Raw genomic sequence first — 27,936 nt, 5'->3', positions numbered from 1 at the left:
TAACTTTTTTTTAATGCTTAATTAATTGTCTAGATTTGGTTCAATAAACTGTTACAGATACAGTGTTTGTAAATGCTGGTTGGTGAACAAACGATTCATTTACGGACATATTTCAGGGCTGAATCCAAATGCGAGCGTTTAAGTCGTGTAGGAAAAGACTTAATGTATGCAATCGGATTATGAATTATTCATAGCGGGGGCAGAAGGGGTCACGCGGCGTCCAGTGAAAACAGGAGAAATGATTTGGCAAAACAAACACATATCGGTATAAAACACTGCATGTACCAACACAAATATGTGTGGACACTACTGGTCTGTCTGTCTGTCTGTCTGTCTGTCTGTCTGTCTGTCTGTGTCTATCTATCTATCTATCTATCTATCTATCTATCTATCTATCTATCTATCTATCTATCTATCTATCTATCTATCTATCTATCTATCTATCTATCTATCTATCTATCTATCTATCTATCGAATGCTCTTATTCAGAGCAACTTACAATGATTTCATCCTGGGGTTAAGGGCCTTGCTTAGGGGCCCAGAAATTGTATCTTGGTGTAGCTGGAATTTGAACTCAAAGTCCAAAGTTCAATGCCTGATTCTAAGATTGGTATGTGCCTTTTTGAACATAGTCACATAGTAAAGTCACATGATGTAGGTGATTATAAAAAATTATAATCCGTCCATTTTTAGGGGAAGAATGATATGTGGCTGGAAAAGTGTCCCAGTACTTTTGGCTGTACAGCAGACTCGGCAGACTCGTCCACAGCGATCACCCTTATAATTATTCAAAATTTCATTACTTTGGGAAAATGATTTATTTTTAATGAGTGAGTTTTCTACCATTTAATTGGTTTTCTCTTCATTTTCCTAATTATATTCAGCATCTTAATTAGATCCAAGTGTGTTCATACAAACGCTCATGGTTTTCCTGCTTCTTCTTCGCCGTTTCGTCAAGAAAAGGCATTAGCGACCGTATCGAAATCCATGCTGGGTCTGTGAACCGCCTGTCATGACCTGCGTTCCGAAGAAAACAAGAGAAGCAAAGGCCGTGCGTTTCCGCGTGTTTCAGGCCGTGCGTTTCCGCGTGTACCGCTCGCTCTCATTGCTATTCACGAGAGCTTGTCTAGAGCATATCTTTTAATCTGCTAATTAGCCTCATTATGAAGTCTTGCCCGTGGGGCTCGAGCACAAGCCAAAACACACACACACACACACACACTCGCGCATTGTCGTACGCTCGGTACCAGTGCTACTTTTAATTATGCAAGAACTGTGGCTACGGATCTCTAAAACCTTATTAGACGCAAACCACGTAGACCTACGTTCCTAATTAACGCTTTGGAACACAGCAGCAAGGGTGCGTGTACAGTAATGCTATGAAAACAGCAGTGATGAATAAAACCAACAATCCCCTGCTTAAATCCGCAAACCTTTTTTACACTTCTACTGACATTTTTATTTTTTTTTTAAAGTTCCCACTTTTATAAGTGATGTAAAGTAAAAGTAGGGATGTGGAAGAAACTGCACTTTCTGGGCAAACACTTGTGGACACTTGGATTTGTATGTTCATTTTGAACATCCTATTCAGCCCTCAAATCACCTTCCAAATAAACGTCCACTCTTCTGGGAATATGTTCTACAACATTTTTGGAGATATGTGGAGATTTGTTCAGCCTCAAAAGTGTAATTAACGAACTAAAGTCATTTATTTGGTTGGTTTTAATTAAATCTATTTAATAGGATTAAGGTCAATAATTGAATTCTACCTATTATTGATATAACCTTTCATAACAGCTTATAACATCTGTTTTATCGTCCTGCTTCGTGAAGCCTTCAGCAAAAAAGGCAACCAAAAAAACAACCCATGTAGCTAGTTTGGTCTGTCTGTCTGTCTGTCTGTCTGTCTGTCTGTCTGTCTGTCTGTCTGTCTGTCTATCTATCTATCTATCTATCTATCTATCTATCTATCTATCTATCTATCTATCTATCTATCTATCTATCTATCCGTTGTCATAGAAGTCATTTTCTTCCCTATAGTTTGGATGCAAATCCCCAGCTAGAAACCTTTTGACTGTGTAAGCAGTATGAAGATCTCAGATAAAAAAGTTCTTCATCTTTATTTCTACTCCATTAATTTCCCCATCATAAGTAGGATTGCAGAAGGTCTTTAATCTTCGCCACGGACATTTGTACAGTCGAATGAATCCTGTACTGACGTCAAATGAATGCTACTCGTAGTTTTTATTGCATCGTTATCTCGATTTTCCACATGCTTAATGTTAATTCGATTTCCTTCTCAGTTTGGAAATAGTTATTGACGTCAACGAATTCGTTCCTTTTCAAACAATTCTTTAAAGTGACTCGGAAAAACGAGTCGTCTGGAAGAGTGATTCATTGATTGATGCGCATGAGCAAATCATCGCGAAATCTCTGAGTCGTTCATCTCTCGACTCTTCCGGTCCGAGTCGCTTGTTGGCGGCTATACAAAAAGTAATGATTGATCAAAGTTGGTGTCTGTAGGCGTGTTGAAGGGAATCTGCTTATTGAACATGGAACATTTTATTTCATTTCTGATCAAAAGAACGAAAGAACTAAATGATTTAAAAAAGGTTTGTTCGTTTTGATGAAAGAGATTCGAAGAACCAATTAACTAAAATGATCCGATCTTCCCTTCACCAGCATTAAGAGGGTTTTATTTACATACAGAAAAATATAGATATCCAAAGGCCTGATTTTAATAGTAAGGGATCATGGTTAACCCCATTTCTCCATTTCCAAATTGAAATGTTACAGATTTTGCTTTGTCATTTCTCATACAGCAATTTTTGTCTTCGGCACAAAGTCTATAGCTCCCAGAGCAGCCACAATCTCTGTGTCTAATACTGAAACTTTCTGTTTCTCTGATGCAGTAAGATTTAAAGCTTTGTCCGTGTTTTTGGAATGCTCTGGAAAAAAAAAAATCTAAGCTTTTGCATGAGATCATGATGACTCGGACACCCGACTTTTCCTGCCTTGTGTGGTTCTTCCCCAAACTGTGAGCCCACATTTGGAAGCACACAGTTTTATAGGATGTCTTTAAATGCGGTGGCATGAGATTTTCCCTTCTTGGAAACCCACATGCCCCGTAAACAAACCGTTAACGTGGGTCGAAGAGGAAGATCTCCGTCTTATATAGAGTCTATAGAGAGTGGAAACAAAAAACACAACAAAGGACACCCTGAACCGCTGAGCAGCTAGAATCGGGTATCAGACACCAAGGGACAACATATGGCACAACATATGGGACAACATTCCTCTTCCAGCAACTCGTCTTCTCATTTCTCCTGTATATAGACAGAAGATGTGATGTTCCTAATTTTTTGGAGACCTGTTACAGACATCAAATTCAAAATGACCTTAATTTTTGTCTTAGAATGTTTTTCGTAAATTTATAAGATTTGCAAATCATGCATATTGACACATTGTCCTACCTTTTTTTTTTTTAACTGGGGTTGTATTTTTTGTGCAAATCATTGTATACTTTCACTTTAGAACTGAATTCGATGCTGGAGTACTTCTTCGGTTCTTCTAAAATGACATTTTTCAATATTGCTCATTCCTAACCACACGTTCAATTCCGGATTTTGCTATAAAAGGCTTCACTTTGCACTTTTCGCGACGCCGGGATATTGTGGCGCATCCCTGCAGCGGGTTAGTGCGTATCTGCCATATGCTTCTGCTCCGAGCTCTCCACCAGTTCCCCGTGTCCTAATTGAACAGTAATTGACTCGACAGCAGGGAAGGTCAGTTTAGCATGTCACTGTACGCCATGATTCATCACCATGTCAACTGTTACTCTATGCTGAAAGGCGCACACGCGCACATGCACATGCGTGCGCACACACACGCTCGCACACACGTGCGCACAAGTCACGAGAAGAAATGATTGAGCAGATGGAGCCTGATGGTGTGCACAGAGGAATGGTTTCTGGGATGAAAGGATTAGTTGGAAAACATTTAAAAGCCTCCAAAAAAAAAATTCAAAATCGCACCAGAGATTCTTCTCGTTCATTCCAGACGTGTTATTAATGTGTAGTAACAGGAGTAGTACTCGGTTCATCAGGTAAAGGCATCAATGTCATAACCAGGAAGTACAAAGAGAAATAGAGAACAGGAAACAGGGATAGGCATGAAGCCAAAGAAAAAAGAAAAATAACAGGATCTAAATCAGAAAACAATAGAGATAAGACACAAAATAGGTGATCACATTAGGATAGTTAATCGGTTTAATAACCATGGACATGGGAGTTTGTGACGATATCATCTAAATTAATAATATTTTTTCCTAAGGGGTAACATTTTTAGGTTTAATGAGCATTTCTGACGACGATCCGAACTGACAATTGTCACTTGTCATAGGGAGGTGGTAGATTAAAATTCGAAGGTAATATGTTCAAATCCCAGCGTCACCAAGCTAAGACCTTAAGCAAGGCCCCTAACCACATGGCTGCTCAGATGTATGAATGAGATAAATGGAAGTGGCTCTGGTAAGTGGCTTTTTGAACATTCCACATTGAGTCTCCATTGGCTGTTATAATACCCTCCACTCTTCTGGGACGATGTTCCACTAGATTTTGAATCAATCCATGTAAACTAAATTTGTGCTCATTCAGCCACAAGGTTGTAAAGTACAGGTACTGATGTAGGTGATGCAAGGAGGCCTGGGGTGCAGTCAGTGGTCCAATCAATCCCAAGTGTGTTCATGTCGCACCTCCATGCTTATGGGAAGATGTTCCACTAGATTTCGGAGTGTGCTTGGTCGGATATCTTCATAAATCAAGTTCTCTTATTTCAAGGAAAGGGACTAATTCATGCTATTGTATCCAAAGACGTCCTCCAAGTTTATGCAAATAATAGGGCTGTCAGGGGTCCCAATACTTTTGTTCATATAGTACGTATAGAATATGTGGTCGATCATGATAGGATGTACGATAGTACAGAGGATGTGAGCCCAAGCTAGAATGTTCCTCTTTGAAGCAACTTCAACAGAATTATTTTTTTTGTATCATTTTTCTGGGGTGGAGGTTCAGATTCTTGAAATCATCACGCTGACTCAGCGTCTGAATAAAACTGGACAAAGAATGCCGACTCAGCACTCTCTCTCGAACCTTTTCAGAGATTTCTCCTCCATGGCAAAAGATTTGCCTTTGTCGAGCCTCACCCCCTCGTCCCTCATTTTACACCTCCATGACAAGGTAGAACCAGAAAACCACAACTGATTAGACATTAGTGGCCATTTCAGGAGGTGTCCAATGAAAAGGACAAATAAATACGTTCCTTGCTTGAGCTTTAACACACATGCGCCGAAGACCGCAGAGACCCGTTCCTTTTCTAATTGGTTCCTTCGTCCTGTTAATCCTCCATTGTGAATTTTGTGCAACATTCATCAAACACAACAAGTCTGTGTAACGTGCACGATGGTAGACCCTCATTCAGGACCTGAATATACAATTGCAGTACCGATCACAACCACAAGCTCTAAAAACAGCAGCACAGAGCACATGAGAAGTGGCAGGTGCCAGACCTCTTAGAGTCTGAATTCCATCTTTCCATGGTCATTCAGATTCAATTAAAGTTTATTTACTCCTCCATGCCTGAGCCTTTAAACGATGGACAAACGGCATATGTAGAAGGTTATTTCTGCAATCTCGGATCTCATGGGGTCATGATGATCATAGTTCAACAAAGATTCTTTGATATTTAGCCGTTTTTTTTTTTTTTCCCAGCTCCCTGCTGATATCACGACCGAAGACCTTTTGCTGTAAGGCTATTATTTAGATAAGGTTTGTTTACTCATTTATTTATTTCGATGAAAAGGCAACATCTGCGCAGCATTCCAGATGCAGGAGCTTGAGGTTAATTCGAGTCTCGTCCAGGTTAATTAAAGCAAAGGCGTTAGCAATCGGGTTCGATAAACTTCTCTGGTATTTAGAAACGTGCAAACGAGGAAAGGCGAATATTAGCAAGTTCTGTTAGAACCTGAGAGGTGTTTCATATCGTATATACACTTTAAAAGCTTTTTGAACATTTCATCCACGTTTTAAATTTCCATGCGCTGTTATAATAACGTCCACACGTCTAAAAGAAGAAAGATCTAGAACATTCTAGAAGATTCCACTCGAGGTCATGGAGCTGGCTTTGTGCGCAGGTGTATTGTCATGCTGGAACAACTGTTACTATAGAAACCTGAAGGTATTCGAACAACCTTCCAGACAACTTTTAGAGCTGCGGTTATAGAACTTCAGCATCATCTGATCAATCAGGAACACATCAACAATATGGAGGAAACATGTGTCTCTTTGCCTACATCATGCTTCATGTAATGAAAAGGAGGTTTGCCTTTAATTAGTCAAACAAACAGTTTAATCAGACGTCCTAACAGATACTTCCTGTTTTGAAAATAAATCTATTTAATTAAAGAAAAAAAAAGATTGATCGTTTTAATCAGGCTACATTTTCGGAGGTCCGTCTTTGTGCGTGTGTCTTTGAATGGATTCGTGTCTGAAATGATTAGCTTTGTAATTACTCAGGCTTGGCCAAGAGTCCCAACCCGAAGTGTCCAGGCCAACGCTAAGTGTCAGTCTGCAGACGTTTATGTGTTCCACGGGCAGACGGAAATAACAGCTGAAGGTCTGATAGCCGAAAAAAGGGCCATTACCGGCCTCTGCGTCTCACACCCTGAGGACTCAATAACTTCCGCAATTATGCTCTGCTTATGAACTCCACAAATTAATATTGTTCTCCAACGGTGCAGAGATAAAAGAGCACAGAAGTGTTGTCTGTGTGTGTTTAAGATGGGAGGAGACAGCAGAAGGACCGCTGGCATGGAACTGAATACTGGGAATGAGATCAAAAGGATTCAGTTCAAGAGGCAGATTAGAGACAATCCACAGGATCTTTTGGAATAACTCTGGAGTTTTTCCTCTGAGAAACGACTGAACATTCCAAAATGACTTAAATGTTTGTGCGCTCCTGAGCAAAAAAAAAACAAAAAAAAAAACCTCAAATATCAAAATATGAAGCTTTTAATGGTCTGGATCACTGGGCAGAAAATTTGCTGTGTGTGTGTGTGTGTGTGTGTGTGTGTGTGTGTGTGTGTGTTTATATAAAAAAACTCATTATTATATTAGTTATATAATACAGTTATATTATATTGCATTCTATTCATTATGAATACTATATGTATACAATACACAACTATATATACTATATTACGTTCTAATAATTAAGTCTCCTTTACTCACATTTATGTGTGTGTGTGTGTGTGTGTGTGTGTGTGTGTGTAAATATTGTTTCAAAAGTCCAAACTTACTTTATTCAAACTTTTTTCAGTATATTATGGATACATCATTTAATGTATATTATATAACAATTATTAAATGTTAAACTATACTGGGATGTGTCATATTATATTATGTTATATTATATTGTGAACATTAATTAAAACATTAGTGTCTCGTCTTTCTGCCCGCATGCTTGCCCACTCTTACCCGCCTTTAGCATTTCATTTATTGTTGCTAATTTCCTGACCAATGATCCAGTCGTTTGTTGTGAAGAGCATTAAAAGCTTCATATCTGACCTGTTTTTGAAGCGTAAATGCAAATCAGATTTGCGTTTAGATAACAGCACGAAGGACACTGAGAGAGAGAGAGAGAGAGAGAGAGAGAGAGAGAGCGAGAGAGACAGCCAATCACCATTGCAATGACTTAATTGGATGTGTCTGATCAGATTCAGACACACTTGAAGGCTTCGCAGGCTTAAATACCCAGCGTGCTGATTTTCAGGCTAATTTATATTGTGTCTGGTTTTTCCCAGGATCCCTTTAAATCAAGGACGATTTCGATCCTGCGCTGGTTGGAGAAATCCGTAGAACTCCAGATGAACTCTTACTGTCCAACAGATTCATATTGTATGTTTTTTGGGGGGGTTTTTTGGTAGTAGTAGTTGTTTTCTTCCTCTCAGAGCTCCATCTAGTTCATGCTTAACTAACCATGGTCCTTCTTCTGCGCATCAATTGTCTTTGGAGGGAAATTCCACATGTATTTCTTCTGATAAACATCTCCAATTATTTGTTTCTCTCTTTAAAAAAAACAACAACAGCGTGTACTGAAAGGAACACAGGCGAAGATGAAGTGTCTGCATCAATCGAAGAGCCATCGATTTGATTCGGTAGATTCGTCTGCCGCGGTTTCGAGCCGAAACACGTTTCACATTTAATACGAGAATCGGGTTAACATGCAATCTGCCGGCGTAAATAAATCACTGCTAACTAGAGCACACGGTAACAAAAAAAACTATTTTCTGTGGCACGGCTTGCTTTCACGTCTAGCCTGAAACACATTTCCAGGAGGACATGGGTTTAATGAGCTGTGTACTTTGCGTGTACTTTCGTCTGCTCTGTGTTCCTGCGGACAAGAGAGAAAACTGGAGTCATATAATGACATGGCGGCGTGTTATCTCTCGGTTATTTTCTTCTTCTTCATGGTGTGAATCTGACTCATGCGGGTTTTTTTTGTTTTTTTTTTGGCTGAACGGATTCATCGTGCTCTCTCCCACTCTCTCTTATAACCCTCTCTTTCTCTATCTCTCTGAGTTCCCTATTCAATTCTTAAATATCACCTCTCCAACTGAGAGAGCCTTTTCTGTGGCTGGCTCAAGCAGGAGACTGCAGACACATTATGTTTTCCTCCTGCTGAAACGTGCCTGCGTGTGAATGGTCGTCTACGAATGTGGTGTCCGGCAGAGTTCGGATTCTCGTTATGCGCATTCGGATCCTGAAGCAGCGAAACCGGTGTTGTATCGAGAAGAATGCAATTTAATCAAATCCGGTTTAACATGAAAATCTGGAGATGGGATTTGCACTGTGCTTTTCTCATACACACTGCAGGGACGAACGTATTTAGTATTTAGTATGACTTTTTCCCGGCCATATGCAGTTCTTCGCCAAACTGTTTAACGCTTTTAATGGGAGGCGTTCGATTTTTTCCGACACCCAAAACTATTTCTGTATGACAATGAAAGCCGGCTTGTAAGCTTTCCATGGATCGGAGTGGAAGATCTCCTTCTGCAGCGCTCCAAACCCTACTGAACATCTATGTGTCTGAATGAATCTCCATAAGCACACTTCAAAATCTAGTGGAACATCTTCCTAGCAGAGTGGAGCTTATTCTTAACATCTTATGTATCTCACACTCGGGTGACCACGCAGTTATTTCCAAACGTTCCCACTTTCCGAAACACACGATTTAATGAGGGCACATTTTCCACAGGGTGGCACTTCAAAGAAGAAAACATGGCTCCTTAAAAGTACCCCGTTTCAACCCTCCGCTTAATCGCTAGGTTAATTAGGTGTGTAAAAGCAAAGAAATGACCAAAGCCCTGCTGCTACTGCAAGTCCTTGGGACTCATAATTAATGACCGCTAATTTAAAATCTCAATGTGCTCCTCTCTTTCTTTCTCTCGCTCTCTCTTTTTCAGGGGTGTCGAAGCCGAACGCAAGGAAGGATGTGGTTTCTGAAGCACGACCTGGTCTTTTTCTCCTCCATCCAGAACTCTCTGCTCTGCCTCTCCCTAATTGCCACCGCAGCGAGCACGGATGTTCCCAAGAAGAATCCATTCTCATGGAAAGCAGGTGCGACTTCATTTCTTGCTCTGCCCGCTCGATTTTTCAGGCGTTTCTAAACCCGAGAGTGAGCCGAGGCTATTCGAGGAGTTACCGGTCCACTAAAATGTTGCTGGACATTCTTTTTTTGGTTCTAAAGATTCAATTGTGTGATTTGGAAGCAATAAGTGTGTTTTTTTTCCCATCAATTTCGAGAGATTTTAGTGGAAGTTTGTCTGTTTTGCGGGTTTGCGTCTGGGTAAGAGTGGAAGATCTCCAGCTTTAGCGCGCTGACCTCAATCCTACTGAGATTAATGTGAAGGCTGACTGCACCCCAGGCCAACACCTATGTGTCTGAGTGAGCACCAATCACCAAAACCACCAAATATCCACTGGAACATCTAGTTAGAAGCACACAATTGTATAAGGTGCCTTTGGATGCGTTGCATTAAAATGTCCTCCTTTACTACAACTAGGAGACCCAAACCTGTTTCACAAACCATGAAGAAATGATTCACACGGGTTTGAACTGATGATCTTGAATGGGCTGCTATAGAGATCTGAACTAAACCCTATTGAACACCTTTGGGATGAATGTGAACGCACTCCAGGTCTCCTCATCTCATCAGGACCTGACTTTACTAATGCCATTGTGCATAGATGAGCTCAAATCTACACAAAATCAAGTGGAACATATATTTTATATATATATATATATATATATATATATATATATATATATATATATATATATATATATATATATATATCATTTTATAATAAAAAATATATATATTTATTTAACCTGCTATATTAAATTTATTGATCTTAAAGGCGAAACAATGGTGACAATGCAACACAAAAAAAGTATTAAATGCATTTCAAATCCATATTTGAACCCTTTTGTAAGCTTCGAACTCGGGATCTCTGTCTAGACGCTTGTGTCAGAACGTGACGGACATGAGGCCATCAGTGTGTGTTCTATAAGCTACAGGACACGTTGAAATCATACATAGCAAATAAATACAAAGCTGTATTGATCCCCATCAGCAACGTGAATCTGTAGCAGGAAGCGTTTTGGTCCATCTGTGCGTGTAATGTGAGAAGAATGGCCAGAGCCTACAGCCCAGCTGGAGCTCCACTGCTACACAGATCCTTAGCACCATGGAAACTAATGTGTCTCACAAGAAGGACAACTGGAAAAAAACAAATCATTCTCAGCCAATCAGTGGGTTTTTTTTTTTTTTTTCGTTTTATGTGAGGTCCAACTGGACATGCTGTCCAAGTGGACCTTCTCAAATTGGGACTTAAATTATTGACTCCGAAACAACATATTACTTCTACATTGCCTAGAATGAGATTTTAGTTATGGTTATGGTTATATTACTCATAAAACAAGTCAAAAGTATTGGGACAACGGTGGACCTTTAAAGAAGGAGATGCTGACCCCCCAAACATCCCGAACCATCTAGAGACGTACCAGCGCCAACTGGATCCCACTTTATGTAGAGTTAGGACATTGGACCTCTTTGAGTGTTTAAAGGCTCTGGCATGGAGGAGCTGGTGTTGGATCTGTGATGATTGCAAATGTTGAGCTGTTTCATGAGTTGCTTAGTAGCTCCTGGTTTTATAACCACAAATGACTGTAGAAGTCTGTAGAAAGATCATTACTCATAATCTAGTTCTCACTCCAGTGATCTGTATTGTTTGAAGACTATGATCACACTCTTGATATCACCCAAATGAGGATGGGTTCCCTTTTTAGTCTGGTTCCTCTCAAGGTTTCTCCCTCATAACATCTAAGGGAGTTTTTACACATTCGCCATGGCTGCTCATCAGGTATAACTGCTTTACATGGGTTTGACTGGAAGATCTTGAGTGGCTTCCCATAGACCTCCTCACATCACCTACATCAGTACCCGAATTTACTAACAGCCTTGTGGCTGAATCTCAGAGAAATCTCAACAAAATCCTGTCAAACATCTTCCCAGAAGAATGGAGGTTATACTATAACAACAAATAAGATCTAAATGTGGAATGGCGTGTTCGAAAAGCACATAGCAATCTTACAGTCAGGAGAAGTGTATTCCTTCTTATTACACTCGGCTGACCAAAAGGTAGGATAAAAGTGGATCAAAAGGCAAGGAAGAAGGCAAAAATGTAAATGTGTCGATGTCGTCGCTGGGGTTTGCCCCCCGAGAGCCACATCTCTCTGTCCGATGTCATTAACAGGATGTCGTAAATGGCCTTCTCGTTTTTCGACTGAAGGGAAGAAGGATTATCGGGCAGGAGCTCCAGCTATTAAAGTGTTGCTACAGCGAGAAAGTGTGGCGCCACACAAACAAATCTGCATGCGAAAGAAAGCAAACGGCTCGTTTAGAATTCTTCAAAGTTTCAAGCGAACGCTGACAAAAAAAAGAGAGGAAAATCGGTTCTGAATGCATTCGTTTAAAAAGCCAGGGTTTGATTGGCAGCCGTGTTTATGTGGTCAAAAAAGTAAAAAAAAAAGAAAAATAATAAAAACACACACACACACACACACACGCGCCAATCCGAATCGTCCTGCGTATCCCATGAGTCTTTGTGCATGTACATTTCATTACCAGGCAAAACATCCCTCCCGCTAATGAGACGTCTCCATCGCCATGACAACGTCAGTGTTGCCGTGATGCCCTGTCTCGTTTGACATGAAAGATCAGGCACAAAGGGCAAGGACACGCTGAAAACACGTCTGGACCCGCGGTTCTGTTGAGCGTTCCGTTTTTCTTTCATTGTATTTTTCTTTTTTGACCTTTTTCATTCCACGACTTGTTTTTGTTTCTCCCCCTTTCTCGCGGTCATTTTACGGGTGACGGATAGACAGAATAGAAGAATAGGAGCGATAGCCCCCTCCCACCCCCCCCAGGACAGGAAGAAAAAAAGAATTGGAGCGGTAATCAAAGGAGACGTGATAAAGCCGTGCGTCTCGCGGCGCAATCATCCCTCTCCGCGTTTTGTTTTCTGTTATCTTTATTAATTAAGCGCGCGTCCACGCCCTTTCGTTCGTTCAATTCTTTAATTACTGCAGCGAGAACAAGAAGCAAATAGTGACACACACACACACACACACTTATATATACCAAACACCTATACACACTTGGAGGTTATGCGTGTGTATTGTGTACACAGGGGTGGTATCAAAAATTTTAAGACCCAGCAGCAGATTAGTGGTGCTGGGATGTGAACTCATGACCTTCCCATTTACTTCACAGTTGGTCTTGAAATTGGATTATTTAATGGGCACAGAGAGAAAAGCTACCATAAAATTAGCACCGTCTTCTGATGATCATTTTCTCCTCGTGGTTCTGATCTTACACACTCTTCAGAAAGGCCTCGAGAGAAAGGACTGGGCACCAAATCATGATTTTTTTCATAAAATCTGGCTAGAGGCACTATGCATATATATATATATATATATATATATATATATATATATATATATATATATATATATATATATATATATATATATATATATATATGCAAATAAATGATGGCATATAGATAAAATGTGGGAACAATAATAATATTTTTTCACTGATTATTGTCTGTGTGTAATGCATCGAGTATATCAAGATGCCATTTCATCGCATTCGTCAGTCTCTTATCACCTTATCATCTATATCACTTCTGATACAGGAGCACCCACATGCAGCAGAGAGAGAGAGAGAGAGAGAGAGAGAGAGAGAGAGAGAGAGAGAGAGAGAGAGAAAGAGAGTGAGAGAGAAAAAGAGAGAGAGAAAGAAGGCAGGGGTAGGAAAAGGAATTCGCATCAGTAAGTGCATGCCCTTGGCACAAAGTACAATGCAGCTGAAGTCATTTTCTTCAAATTATGCGAATCATATTGCATTTCTAAAGAGTAGTGAAGAGATATTAGCTGTCATGTCGAGTATTTGGAGATCTATATATACATATACATAAATATAAAACCCAGTAGCACAGAAAATTACATGTTATTACAATATAAAAAATCCGTGTCATAATATTATGGGTGTACGATCACAACTCCCACTCTCTTCCTCTCTCTCAATCTCTCTCTCTTTCTCGCTCTCATTCTCTTCCTTTCTTTCTATATATAAAATCTCTGAACACTTTATTAGGAACACTGTCCTGAATTGATTCCGCAAGAGTTCTCTAGGTTCAAAAGATCCCTTGATGCAATTCCTGTGGATTTGTTTATTTTTGAATGTCCCTAACCCTAATCCCAAAGGTGATCTACGTGATTCTGAAGAACGCTAAACTCACTGTGACGCACTCTTGGGTCGTGCATTTCACCCCCAGGCCTTCAGTGGTGTCCTGCATAAATCAATCCACCTCTCAATACCGTCATTACGACGCCACGGCTATAAAAAGCATCGGCGGTATAGAGAGACGCGGGAGGAAGGAATCTCATACAGGGAGAAGGAATATCATTACTAATGCAAGAGACTCAACGAACAAAATTCAACACGTCTTCTTTCACTGTAGCCACAGCTGCACCTACTGTACATCATTTCTAAAAGAAACATCAAAACTTCGCTCAGAAGTTTTATTTTTTTTTCAGTGAATTACAGTTTTCCTGATAAAGGGTTCATGTAAACGCGTGACTGCTTTGATCCTCACGATAAAATCCGTCCTATTAACTGATCTAATAATCGATTTCTTCTCGTCCGTCAGCTGTTGTGGAAGGAAAAAAAAAAAAAGCTATCAAATCCACAGGAATGTATTCGAGCTTGTGCAGTTTGCTACATATGCAGTTTGCGAGTTCTGACTAGTGCACCATTAAATCGAACTGACATTATTGGACAGCGCTTCAGTGAATCCAGCTCGCAACCTGATTGGTTGAACCAACAGTCTTGAAATAGTTTTAACTGCACAGTGTTTGTGTTGAAGGCCTTCAATGGAGATACGTTTGAACCTGGGAACACATGATGTGACGGCTATCAGATTGGATAAAAACTCCAACGTAAACTCTATAAAACGAAAAGAATAGACTACTGGGATTAATTGAATACATATTCATGGGCAAAAATATATTAAAACATAAGTCTGATAAAGTTCTGAAAAGTTTAAGCCAGCAGAAAAGTTCATGAAACTCGTTTGTGGCGCATTATCTTGCAGGGAGTCGCCATTCGGAAATAATAAATATCGTGCACATGATTAGCAACATGTCTCATTAAGCATTTATGCAATCAATGAACACGTCGTGTTCCAAGAAACCATTCCCTACATCATTCCACCAATTCCACCAGACTGGATTCTTGTTGGGTCCATGTGGTAGGTCATGCCGTTGCTGCCAAATAGTGATCCTAACTAGCAGATTGGACGCGGCTACATTTTTCCGGCGGTCTTTCAGTTGCGTAGTTTTTGTGCACACATGCTTTTTTTTCCCCTAAGCTGGTTAGACATCATTTTCCAAGCGACACCAATGACAAGATAAAAGTATTCACATCCTCTCTGCCAAAACCTGGGTGAGGAAAACGAACACTGTAATTGCTTCTATGACCATTACTGTGTAATTATTCTGTCATTTGCCCTATTGTTACTACTGACAAGAGCTGACATTCTTCACACTTCTCACTGATGTGTGTGTGTGTGGTGTGTGTGAGATCTCTAGGCCATTGTGACATAAAGAGACCTATTGTCCTTGTGAAAACGATCATTTTGTTGTGTTGTTTTTCTTGCTGTTGTGGGTTTCCGTCTCGTCGCTCGGTTTTATATCGCCGTTCTCGTTCCCCGGAGATCGTTATTCTAATAGCGGGATCTCAACAGACTCTCATTATTAGAAAAAAAGCGCCTTTCCTGCACTCTTAATAAAGGCTTTTAGACTTGATTAAAGCTCAGGCATTGACCTGAATTTAATTACATCTTAGGCTACATTCTCATTACAAGCTTTATTGAACAATTTCGAACAAATTTCTTTTTTTTTTTTACTTTTTTTTTTTTACTTTTTTTTTTTTTTTTTGTCTATCGGGAAGCTTCTCTAAGTGATTCATATCTGTCTTTAATGCCAACTCGCTTGTTGTGGGAAATGAGCCACATAGCGTAGGCAAGAAAAAAATCATCTTCATCTAGATGAGTATCCTAAACAAAAGTCTTCATTTATATTCAAAAATGAAAATGTTTTTTTTTTACCTCACAAAATTCTTTTTACTCCAACATCCAAACTTATGAAGTCAAGGCCATGGTATGGCGCCCCCTCGAGCAGTGAAGGTTAAGGGCTTTGCTCACGGTCCCAAATGAGGCTGGTTACTGGTGCTGGGGTTTGAACGTATGGCCTTCTGAGCAGCAAGTCTTCTCTGGCTTCAGAACATCATGATTCCTGTACTTTGATTAGAGGGTTTTCTAAAATTAATAATGTAGAGTTAAATGATACAAAATACAATATATGGACCAAAGATTTTGGACACCTGACCATAAGATTTGGATGTGAATTTTAAACATACCATTCCATATCTAGTCCCCTATTTAATCACAAATCCAGCTCCATGAACATATCATTTTACAATGAAGAACAGTGAAGAACCTTAACAGTGAAGAACCTTAACGCTGACTGCAACCCAAAACTCCTCAACACTCATCACGACTTTACTAACACCCTTTTTGCTGAAAAGATCTCACAAAATCTTACACTCCAAAATCTAGTTGAACATCTCCCCAGAAGAGTGGAGACTCAGCAAATATGGCCTGTATGTGGGTTTAGAAAACACATTTTAATCTATAAATACAAGTTTATGTCTATAGATCGTATTATATATCAAGACATTAAAACTGCGTAATTGATCATGAAAAAATCATGAAAATGAACAGAAAACTCGCTCGACACGTTTTATTAAGGCTTAAAGGTTATATAATGAAAGTATGGAGCGATTACAGATAAATACTGTAATTTTGCACTTTCAAGAATGGCTTTACTTTTATTTTCGAAACAAAAGATGTAAATTCTTGTGACAATCGACTCCATCACGTGTCAGCCGTAACACTAGGATTGTTCCGGTAAAGAGCGTGAACAAAAGGATCAGAAAAACGCTCCACTTTGCTTAATGTTCAATTACTAGGTGCATTTTAATGTGCTTCCTGGTAATAGCAAAATGCAGGGCTACGTATCCATTGTCTCAGCATTCGTACCACTGCTTCTATAATGGAGTAGTTAGACAGAGAGAAAAAGTAAATAAAAAAAAGCACTTATTCCACTCCTGACAATAAAACATCGAAAAGAAATGTCATTCTTTTAAAAGCAAATGCACTAACAACTGGAAAAGTCAAGTGTCCAGATCGTTTTGTCTGTATGGCTCAGCTTCCGTTCAACTTCAGTTCATCAAACATCACAATGAGGATATATGTGATCTACTGCCGGAAAGGCTGGTTTGAATATTTCAGAATATTAATACTGTATCTATTACCAATCCAGTCCCGTTTTTAACATTAACACTGTTTATCACAGTATAAGTTACTAATTCTATAAACCAGGGGTCCCCAAACTTTTTTTCTGAGGGCCACATCATTTTTCCTTTCTGTAATGGGGGCTGGGTCGGTCTGCTGTTCTGCACCGAACAGACAATTACCGTAATTTCCGCACTATTAAGCGCACCCATATATAAGCCGCACCCACTGAATTTGACAAAGATTTTTATTTTGAACATAAATAAGCCGCAGGTGTCTATACTGAAACTAATGAACTTTACACAGGCTTTAACGAAAGACAGTGTCTGTTACACTGTGTAATGGGTGAAATATGTTGTGGCCCCTTTAGGAGCATAGCGGTATTTTGGGAATAGCATGCCGCCGCATTTTTTCGCTATTACTGCATGTGTCCAAGACCGAGGAATATGTCTTTATTATTTTCTGATGCTCATTTCTCAGTTTCTTTGACCAACCCGTAACGCTGTTGCCAAGAAAAATAAAAAAGCACGAGTTTTGGAAACCTGTCTGTGCTTATATGATTTCTGTTGCCACTGGAGTTAGCGAGCTCTTCCTTCACCCAGACTCAATGCGTTACAACGGCTTGTATCTAAACAGTAGCCGAACAAGAAAGTCATTGTTCACCGTCTTCCTCCTTCCTTTCACAACTATTTTTCTCGAGAGTTTTTCTTTTGGCATCGTCGTGCGTTTAAAAATCAGCACCGGTGGAAGTTTTTCTCCCGATGCAGTGCAGCTCAGAACACAGGTGAAGTGGGGTTTTTTTTGTTTCCGTTCGGAAATTTCATTGGTCTAATGTTATGTCGCCCAGTTTTTTGGCATGAAGTTTGTGAAACCGGGAAAAACCCAGGAAAAATCCATAAATTAGCCGATTCGTTGTTTAAGCCGCGGGGTTCAAAATATTGCCTATTAAATATTGCCTATTAAAAAAAAATTATTACTATCATAAGGATATTTGTTCATATTCATTGCTATTAAAATGAGAACATTTACTTACTTATGCATATGGTGGGTGGGTGAATCGAACAAATAATAGCTTCATAGCTTGGAATGGATCGTTCTTGCCGATAACTGATCGATCCACCGTTTTTAAAATGGCTAATGGATAAAATATAAAATAGTAAAATAGTACTGAATTTTATTTAAAAAAAATTAAATAAAAACTGTACAGAATCATAAAAATGTGCTTGAGGAATTACATATGGATTTAGTAATTAATAACTATAATAATATCATTAATAAATTATAAATAATAAATAGCGCTCTCTGTGCAGCTCGCAGCCTCTGGTGTCAGTGATTTGCCCCTAGAGGCCGCTCTCATAATGATAGCAGACCAGAAGCCGGAAAAACTATCGGTATGGATTTTATAGATATTATTAAATACAGAAATGATGAGTAAAACAATGTTTTTTACATTTATTTTTAAATATGCTTCTGGCATTGTTAAGAGTGCCGTTTGGGGACCCCTGCTATAATGGCTACTCCAAGCATAGGCCAAGTCACCTCAAGCTTTTTGCATAGACATGGCAATAAGTAAAAAAAAAATGTTATGGCCTCCTTCCCCCAGATCTGAATCCAATAGAACACCTTAGGAATGTGGTAGATTTGTAGAGTCACAGCATGAATATGATAGTGACAAATCTGCAGTAAATTTTATTCTCTCCCACCTGGAACCTCACCTCACAGGAACATATCCAACACCTTGTGCAACTCCAGTCCATAAGTAAGGAATTGTTCTTAGAGCAAAATTGTTGGAAGTGGTGTGGGGGGGTTACTCAGCACACGTATGGTCCTCCTGATAAAGTGTCGGTGAGAACAGTTTATTTGCCTTTCTTCAGGAAGAATTTTATTGGTGCTGTCTGGTGCATTCACATAGCAACAACACAACCAAAAAAATTGAAGAAAATAAAAGGACCAGAGTTTAGCATGCTCTGTACGGATAGAAAGGTTCGGTTCTAAGTAAGGACACTTTCTTTTCGAAAGGAAGGGTTTTCAACGGATCACTCGGAGTACGAAAGTGCATGCCGTGCCCTAAATTGGCGTGCCAGAGAAAGAGGTTCTCAGATGGAGAGGTGATATTTAGAAGCTGAATGGGAACCATGGTGCGTTAAAGTGCAGCACAGCAAGACCGAATCCGTTCTGCAAAACTAGAAGTCGCATTAATGCTGCATTCGATTATTTCTACGGTTAATAATCAGCTGGAAAAATATATGTAATATATATATATATATATATATATATATATATATATATATATATATATATATATATATATATATATATATATATAAGACACACAAATCATTTACTTTGATATAAAAACAATGAAAGGAAAAATGTTTTTGAATGACTTACAATGGCTTTTTGGGACTTTTCTGTCTTCCTAAATCAGACATTTACAATGACATTTATGGCATTTAGCAGACGCCTTTATCCAGAGCGACTTGCATTTATCTCAGTTATACAAATTAGCAGTTATTGGGATAAGGGCTTTACTGACAGGTCCAGAAGTGGCAGATTGGTGTGGCTGTGAATTGAACTCTTTTTGGATCTAAAGCCCAATGTCTTACCCACTAAGCTCCCACCTCCCCTTTGCATTCATTCACTGTTTCAATTGGTACCTCATATATTTGCACATAAGTGCACTATATGGACAGAAGAATTCCACTTGATCTCGAAGACTCGAACCTGTTCCAGCATGTGGTCGGCTGAAATTAGTCGATGCGACTTTGTTAAACCTCCAAGGAATACAAATGACAGGATTTTCTTCAGCATGACTTGATAAAACACGAAGCACAACTGAATGATCTAAAAATAACACTCGTCAGACCTTTTCTTTTCTGTTCTGTTTTTTTCCATCCATTGGAGAACCTCCGTTGGAAATACGCTGACCTGCCTGATTCGGTATCAGGCATGCCTCCGTTATCCATATGCAAACCCCATCGACGTACTTAGCTTTTACCCTGGGCGACACTCGCGTCGGCGAACGAACCCTCCCCGTTCCCTTTCACCCCTCTCTCCATCTGTCTGCTTTTCACTGCTATGACAACAGCCTGATTGACAGGCTTGGGATGAAATGTCTTGCCCATCTGAGAGATGTTATTTATCCACTCTGCTAAAACGAGATCAATCAAGCCTCGGATTCCATCTGCAGCCCCATCGGCAAAGCCATGAAGATTTTTCATAATTAACCGTACTCTAATTAACATTGCGGGCCGCATAATTCTTACTGTGATCGCCATTCTGTGCTGACGCTCCCTGCCCTCTTGGCTCTCGCTAATTCAGCGCCGTTGCCCGCTTGTTAAGACGCGTAATAATGTACGCTTTTAAAAGCAATTATGCAAAGAGCAGTTATTACGGACTTAAATATTGAGAAGAGTGTGAGCAGCGGAACAAGTTCATTGATTAGAAATACAGTATGCACTCAATGCTAATGAATATGGAATTTAATCAGTTCATATCGGTAATATCAATAAGGAAGATTGAGGGGTTTTTCTTTTTAAATAAGTGGATAAAAAACACTTTTTTTTTGCCTCTCTGCAGGTTTTACGCTAAATAGGCTAAAGAATTGGGACCTGATCGGCGGTTCTTCCCCCAACTTTCAGGGGATTGCAGTCGCCTGAATTTTCCCTTCATTTGAATGAGGAGATTCAAACCTAGTTCCACGGGATCTACTTTACATGGGTTTGGAGTGGAAGATCTCCTGCTATGGAGCTATAGAACACCTTTGGGATTAATAAGAATGGACCCCAGACCTCCTCCTACATCAGAACCTGAAAATCTTCCCAGAAGAGTGGAGGTTACTATAACAGCTATTATTAAGTCCCTCCACTCTTCTGGGAAGATGTTCCACTGGATTTCCATAGCAGGACACTTAAACTCTTTCTCTCCAAATCATGTAAAGCAGATCTTCATGGAGCTCGCTTCATGCACAGGGGCATTGCCATGCTGGAAGGGTTTTGTTTTCCTAAGTTCAAGTGAACGCAAAATGCCACATACTATACAATTGTGTGCCTCCATCTTTGTGGTAACAGTTAGGAGAAGAACCACTTATGGCAGGAAAGGTCAGGTGTCCTCAAACGTTTGTTAGGGGTCCTCTATGAGTATAGACTGATCACCCGATCTATAAAATAACACCACAATGACATTCAGTTTTGAATTAATGATGAATTCCGCTTACAGGATTCTTATATTCACAGGAACACGTGGACATATGCAACACGTTCTTTTATAATACTATTATAATATGCAATCTTGATGAACAACTGTAACAATAGGAATAGGATCCTGTTATGGAATTTACGCTACTGAACGCTATTGCTTCGAATATAAATGTATATATATGGCAAAGAAAAGCGATAGCAGAATAAATCGATAAAAACATTCGCAGCGGAAAATGAATGTACCCCAATTAAGACTGGATTGAGCCCGAGGTCTTATTTCTCCGGGCATTCCTGATACACAACAAACCCTGTTCACTTGTGCTGTATTTGAAGCCGAAGCATTGAATCATGCGCTGAAGTATTCATAGGAGGATTGTAAGCAGAAATATAATACACATTTGACCTCAGGGTTTATATAAAGAGGCAAATAACTCTCTCGTGATGCACGACGGGAAAGGGGGGGGGGGTGGCAGCTGATAAAGCATTTACTGAACTGGATGAATAAATGAATAACTGTCATGGCACTGCTGTAAATATTTAGAAATATCGCATAAATATATAAAGCTATAAAGTCAGTTGTCAGACCTGAAATTGTCATTACGGAACCAGTGTTGAAATATTTATACTGTTCAGATTGATAGGAATGCCATTTATACTGATCATGATCATGTGGCAGCAAATTGTGCAGGTCAATAGAAGGGTTTTAATATAACCAAAAATAAGGACTACTTTTATCAGTAGAGATTAGCAGAGCGACATTAATAATAAACATTGTCTCAAAGCAGATTTACAGAGATAAAGCGGTTATAGATTTGGATATGAGTTTAAATTGCAAGTTTATCCCTAATGAGCAAGCCAGTGGCGATGGTGGTGAAGGAAAAGCTTCCTCAGATGGTGCAAGGAAAAAACCTTGAGACTCAAAAGGGAACCTCGTCCTCATCATCAAATGTCCATAAATTACAGGTCCATCATTGTTGAGGTGCTGTTCAGTAAATGGTGCTGAAATACAAAACATGTCATGTAGTAGATTAGGGGTCCCCAAACTACAGCTCCCACATATGGATCGGCTCTTTGAACGATGCCAGAGACAGATTTTGAAAATGTAATTTTAAATATCAAGGACTTTAACCAAACGTTGACTATTTTTTTGGATGAAGAAATTTGTCTCATCGGTCAAGAAACAATGTCTGTGTTCAAAGAATACAATCCGCGCTGACACTATGGAACCAGCCAAAGAGACACATATGCAGAAAGACCAATAATACACTCCAGCCCATGTCTTTTTCTGTTACAGCCCCCTATTAAAGTAAGGAAAAATAATGTGTCTCTCACAGAAAAAGGTTTAGAGACCCCTGTAGTAAACACTAAATGGACTTATTGTGTAGGTCAGAAATGCATGAACTGTAGGTTGCCACATTATACTCTTCGGTGGTATTTCTTTTTCTGTACCTATAACCAGAGTTAGATAAAGAATAATGGGGCATCAAATGCGATGCAATTCCCCCCCTCACTGGTCTTTTCATACAGTCAAAATGAATAAGCCTGACAGAAAGCTGATTGCCTGTTGCATGGTTGTCTCATTTCTAGTTGTAATACAGTAAATTACATTTGGACCTGTGAAAGACAACACAATGAAAACAAACCCCCCAAAAAAACCTTCTAAAGTGCTGCAGGAGAATTTCAATAAGCATTAGAGGTAGCGTTACATAGACAGCCGAAAATTAGGACCTATTTAAAATGATATAAGGCCTAGAACAGTGAATTTAAGACTTAATCTTCAAACCTCTTTTGATCTTTGGTCTTGTTAAGACCCTGCAGAAGAGTTTCAGAGTTAGCTATTGTGACAAAACTAATCTAGAGCAAACAGAATATAGTTTATTTTTTTGGACGGACTTGTTGGATATGGGTATGGGTTTTGCTGTTTCCAATGCACCATTTTATTATCCAAACCTTTTGCCCACATAAAGCACTAGCTGCTTCTCCCTCATGCACATGGGTAAAAACATGATCTCTTTCTCTTTTCATCTGTCTGCTTTGCGCTACTATGACAATGGATGGATTGGGAAAGAGATTTGACAATTTGACATTTGGCAAATTAACATTTTGTCCTCAAAGTTGATGTGTTAGAAGCAGGAGTTTGACAAATTGTGATGGCTAGACGACTGGGTCAGGGGATCTCCCCAGTCTGCAGTCATCAGTATCTATTAAAAGTACTTCAAGGAAGGACCAGTGGTAAACCAGCGACACGGTCATAGGAAGCCGAGGCTCATTGATGCACGTGGGGTGTGAATGCTGGCGCTTTTGGTCCAATTCAACAGACGAGCTCCTGTATCTCAAACTGCTGAAGAAGAGTTCATGCTGTTGATGATCGATGGATCACGACTGTTTTGGCAGCAAAAAGGGACCAACACAATATTAGGCAGGTGATCATAATGTTCTGCCTGATTATTGGGGGTTCTGGATATACTGTATAAAGAACACCTTACCAACGGTGCAAGCCTGCAGGACAATACATTTTTTACAGCGTCGAGAAACAAAGACCCATTTACTTGAGATTCTGGCGAATATTGACATGATAGAATCAAGCAATTATTGTTTTATTGTCTGTTCCTTAATATATCACAACTTTGGAGGTTATGATTACTCCAAACAAGGGGATACAAAAAACAAACAAACAAAAATATTTATGATCAAACTCTTGATGTCACCCATATGAGGATGGGTTCCCCTTTGAGTCTGGTTGCTCTCAAGGTTTCTTCCTCATATCATCTAAGGGAGTTTTTCCTTGCCACTGTCGCAACGGCTTGCTCATCAGGGACAAACGCACACCATTTACCTTAACTGTTGTTTTCTGTAAAGCTGCTTTGAGACAATGTCTGTTGTGAAAAGCACTATACAAATAAACTTGACTTGACTTGACTTGACTTGACTTGACAAAAAACTAGATGACGAAACAGTTACGATAACTAGGAACATAGACCAGAAATACACAGCATGGACAAAAGGATTGGGACACCTGAGTTTTCCAGCCATATGTGGTTCTTCCTCAAAGTGTTTGCACAAAGTTGGAGGAACACAATGGTATGGGAGGTCTTTGGATGTGGTGACCATGAAGTTTCCCATTCACTAGAAGAATCAAACCTGTTCCAGCATGACACAAAGCCAGCTTGATGAAAATATGATTTACATGGCTGGAGTGGAAGATCTCATTGCTGTAGAGCTATAAACACCTTTGGAATGAATCGGAATGCTGACTGCACCCTAGGCCTCCTCACTTCACCTACATCAGTACCTTAATTAACACCCTTGCAGCTAAATGAGCACAAATCTCCACAAAATCTAGTGGAACATCTTTCCAGAAGAGTAGGGGACTAAATGAGTAACGGAATGTTCAGAAAGCACTGCCTACAATGGTTCCTCTGAACACAAAATAGTACTACTGGTTTATATCTGCATGCATCCACATTTTCAAAGGATTACATTTTATCAGGTAAACCGTACAAATAGATACACATTAAAGGATACAGTTATTGACCGGAGCCCATCCGTGTTTGTTCAGTAAACACAGATTTGGTAATCGGTCCTTTGGGTGTTTCTTCCACTAAGTATTTAACAAATTCCAAAGTTTCAGCCGTAAAGCATTTAATCTGCCAGTTTCCTGGTCGAAGGAACGGTAAGGAGGTCGGCATTGATGAAACATGTGCATACACTAATGGTTGTATAGGATTGTCCAGGGACTCACATGTAGAGTTTTAAACATGAATCCAATTAAACAGGCTGGAATTGATGTTCTGCCAAGGTTTAGTGAGAGTTCGAATAGCAAATAATGCCTTCCGGGCTTGTTAATGTACCTTCTGTAATTCAACATTTGATAAAAGCTACTTTTGCTGGAATTCTTGTAGACTCAGCCACACAAGAAAGACATATACTTTTCTCATTTGCTTTCACTAAGCTATAGGTGCATCCTTCACCTGTTTGGTACATTTACAACCATTACCCAGCGATAGGAACAATTTGTAGCGGTAAGAGTAAATCTCACCAGCGAGGTTTATCGGGCCAGAGATTTTAAACCCTGCAGCTCTGGAACTGTCCAGGAGGTTTGTTTAATGATGTCCAAAACCCAAAGTGATTAATCTTGTCCAATTCAGACGGACAACTTTAGCATTATTTCAGGTCTTTGTGAAATAATTATGGCTTACTGGACTGTACTGGACCAAGTGCAATACAAGTGCAAAAATATTAGACTGAAGCCCACTAAGCTCATTACTAGTAATCAGTAATTAACCTGATTATTGTACAATAGGGTGGGTACAATGGTTTTTTTTGGGTTTGTGCCAAAAAAATAATTGTGACAAATTTACCATATTGTCTTGCAAAAGTTTACACCTCCTTATCAATTTTTGATATTGATGAAGCTTGGAAGAACATTTACCTTTCATTTAAATTTATGCCATTTGGCCTCATCCAGAGCCGAATTACACATTTATACACCTGAGCAGTCGATGGTCCTTGCTTAAAGGACCCACCAGAAAAAAGCAAAGCCTACACCGACTGAAGGCTGACAATAGTATTCTAGTCTCCATATAAGTCTCTTTCTTACTGAATCTGATTTCACACTCTCATCTAACCTCCTTAATGTGTCTGTGGTCAGGGAATTGAGAGTGATATGAAGCCCAGGCCTTGATGATGATGTCATGCATTGTTTCTGGGAAGCATTCGATTCCTGTATAACCCCCAATAACCTCTAGAACCCCCATCCTTCCTCTATTATTACAGGAACACTTATATGATCTAGCAGGTTCACTGCAGTAATATTCTACAATGGGGTTTGCTTTTTCTTTTTGTATAAATATCATGATTTTCATGATTTGGGACACCCGAATTTTCCAGCCAGAACTATTGGAGGCACATACTTGTATAGGATGTGACTGGATGCAGGAACATAATAAAAATTCCCTTTACTTGAGCAAGATTTGTTCCAGCATGACATGGTGCCTGTGCACAAAGCCACCTCCATGAACATATGCTTTACATGGGTTAAAGTGGAAGACCTTGAATGAGCCCTGACCATATTTAAATAATGGAAGGGGAAAACATAATCTTGAAAATCTTGGTGGTCTTTGACTATGACATGTTTGTTGGCACCAAACATAGAGGTTTGAGCAGGTCATAGTGTTTCAATTGCTGATCTCCTGAGAATAATCACATGGACAGTCTCGATTGTTCATACAGAAGCATGCAAAAGCATCCTGTAGGCGGTGGTTCTGTTGCCTCGTTAATGATAGAGATCAGAGGAGAACGAGAACACAGCTGCAATAGGAAAATTAATCATTCTGTTACGACTGTGGTGAGCAGAATAGCATCTCAGAAGGCACAACACAACACAAAACAGGGAAAATCCCATAAAACCACAATCACACTGCGGCTACATCTACACTAATCCGGATAAATTAGAAAATGGCTTTTTCATATAAAAACGCACCGTGTCCACACTTTCGTTTTCAATTATTTTCCAAAAGTTGCTTATCTACACTGAAACGTCTGAAAATGCTGACGTCCCTGTACAAATTGTAAGGCCTATGTTTGATGTCTGGTTGGATAATTGCATGAATGAGTATAAATGCATATTTTTTTCATACATTAATAAGTTTAACCCTTCTAGTGTATGTTTTTCGCTCTCTGTCTCCAATTAAAGGCACATGGGGCGAGTGCATATCTTCAGAGTGTGGCTCTGCAGGCCTGCAGGTTCGCCCTGTGTGGTGTGTTCACTCCGAGGGCTGGAGCACCCACCAATCCAACTGTCACCTCTGGAAGCGTCCTGCCCTCCAGCGCACATGTGCGAAGGTGTGTGAGTGGCAGCGCCAGCTGTTTGAATGGCAACCATCTGCCTGGGGTCCTTGTTCTCCAGCTCCTCCTCTGGCGTCTGAGCAGTGTGTGACGGCGCAGCGAGGCCTGCAGAGGCGCACCGCGACGTGTGTACTTCGTTCGAACGGCACCGATGTGAGCTCGCACGTGTGCCAAGCCTTTTCTCCGACGCCCGAGCCTGAGAGGGTGTGTCTGCTGCCCTGCCCGCTCGACTGCGTCGTTTCGACATTCTCTCATTGGTCACCTTGCAGCCGTACCTGCGCTCCTGCTCTACAGCACCGCACACGACAGGTGTTGGCCCCTCCTCTTTACGGCGGAGACGCATGTCCGAGCCTTACACAGGTTCGTCCCTGCAGCCAGAACACCGCCCAGTGTCCCTACGAGCAACACAAACACAGCTACAGCTTGTGGGCAGGACCTTGGAGTCCTTGCAGACGCAAAGGCGCAATGCCCAGTGGAAGGACCATGGTGGACTTCAGTAATAATCCGAGTAGGCACATAGTGCTCAAGTCATCACACACGATCATGGGGAATATCCACTCACAGCATCATCATCATGACCACCACAGAAGCCTCAAGGCGCCGTGGGAAATTCACGTCGGCTACCAGACGCGCCAGGTTCGTTGCACGAAAAGCGATGGCAAGAACGCCTTGCTGAGGTGAGTTCAAATTAACGAATAAACCAAACATGGCAGCCGTGTACCTCTGTTTTACCTTCGGCTCTTATGCGAGTACAGATGGTTCTTTTCGGTTCGTTCCATGCCTGGTTATTTTAAGCCCTGCTCTCCTCTGATTATGTGAGTAATTCATCCACGCACTCAGAGCTA

At 40.1% G+C, this 27,936-nt stretch overlaps 2 protein-coding genes across 5 annotated transcripts in view; one reads left to right on the top strand and one right to left on the bottom strand.

Moving 5' to 3' along the window:
• The window catches only part of slc4a10a (solute carrier family 4 member 10a), a 352,554-nt gene that overhangs the window by 95,658 nt on the left and 228,960 nt on the right, over window positions 1-27,936 (bottom strand). The window lies entirely within an intron of this gene.
• The window catches only part of thsd7bb (thrombospondin, type I, domain containing 7Bb), a 195,005-nt gene that overhangs the window by 2,687 nt on the left and 164,382 nt on the right, over window positions 1-27,936 (top strand). For all 4 annotated transcript variants that reach the window (XR_014536237.1, XM_083557751.1, XM_083557752.1 and 1 more), the window contains exons 2-3: window positions 9,521-9,674; window positions 26,940-27,768. Coding sequence is in view for 3 of the 4 variants with exons in the window: in XM_083557751.1 (XP_083413877.1) it covers window positions 9,548-9,674; window positions 26,940-27,768 (956 nt within the window). In the remaining variant the exon portion in view is untranslated. The remainder of the gene's footprint in view (window positions 1-9,520; window positions 9,675-26,939; window positions 27,769-27,936) is intronic.

The sequence above is a fragment of the Silurus aristotelis genome, assembly GCF_946808225.1.
Source record: "Silurus aristotelis genome assembly, chromosome: 13".
Lineage (NCBI taxonomy): Eukaryota > Metazoa > Chordata > Actinopteri > Siluriformes > Siluridae > Silurus > Silurus aristotelis.
Note: the sequence above shows the minus strand (reverse complement) of the source record. Positions and strands in the feature narration are given on the sequence as shown.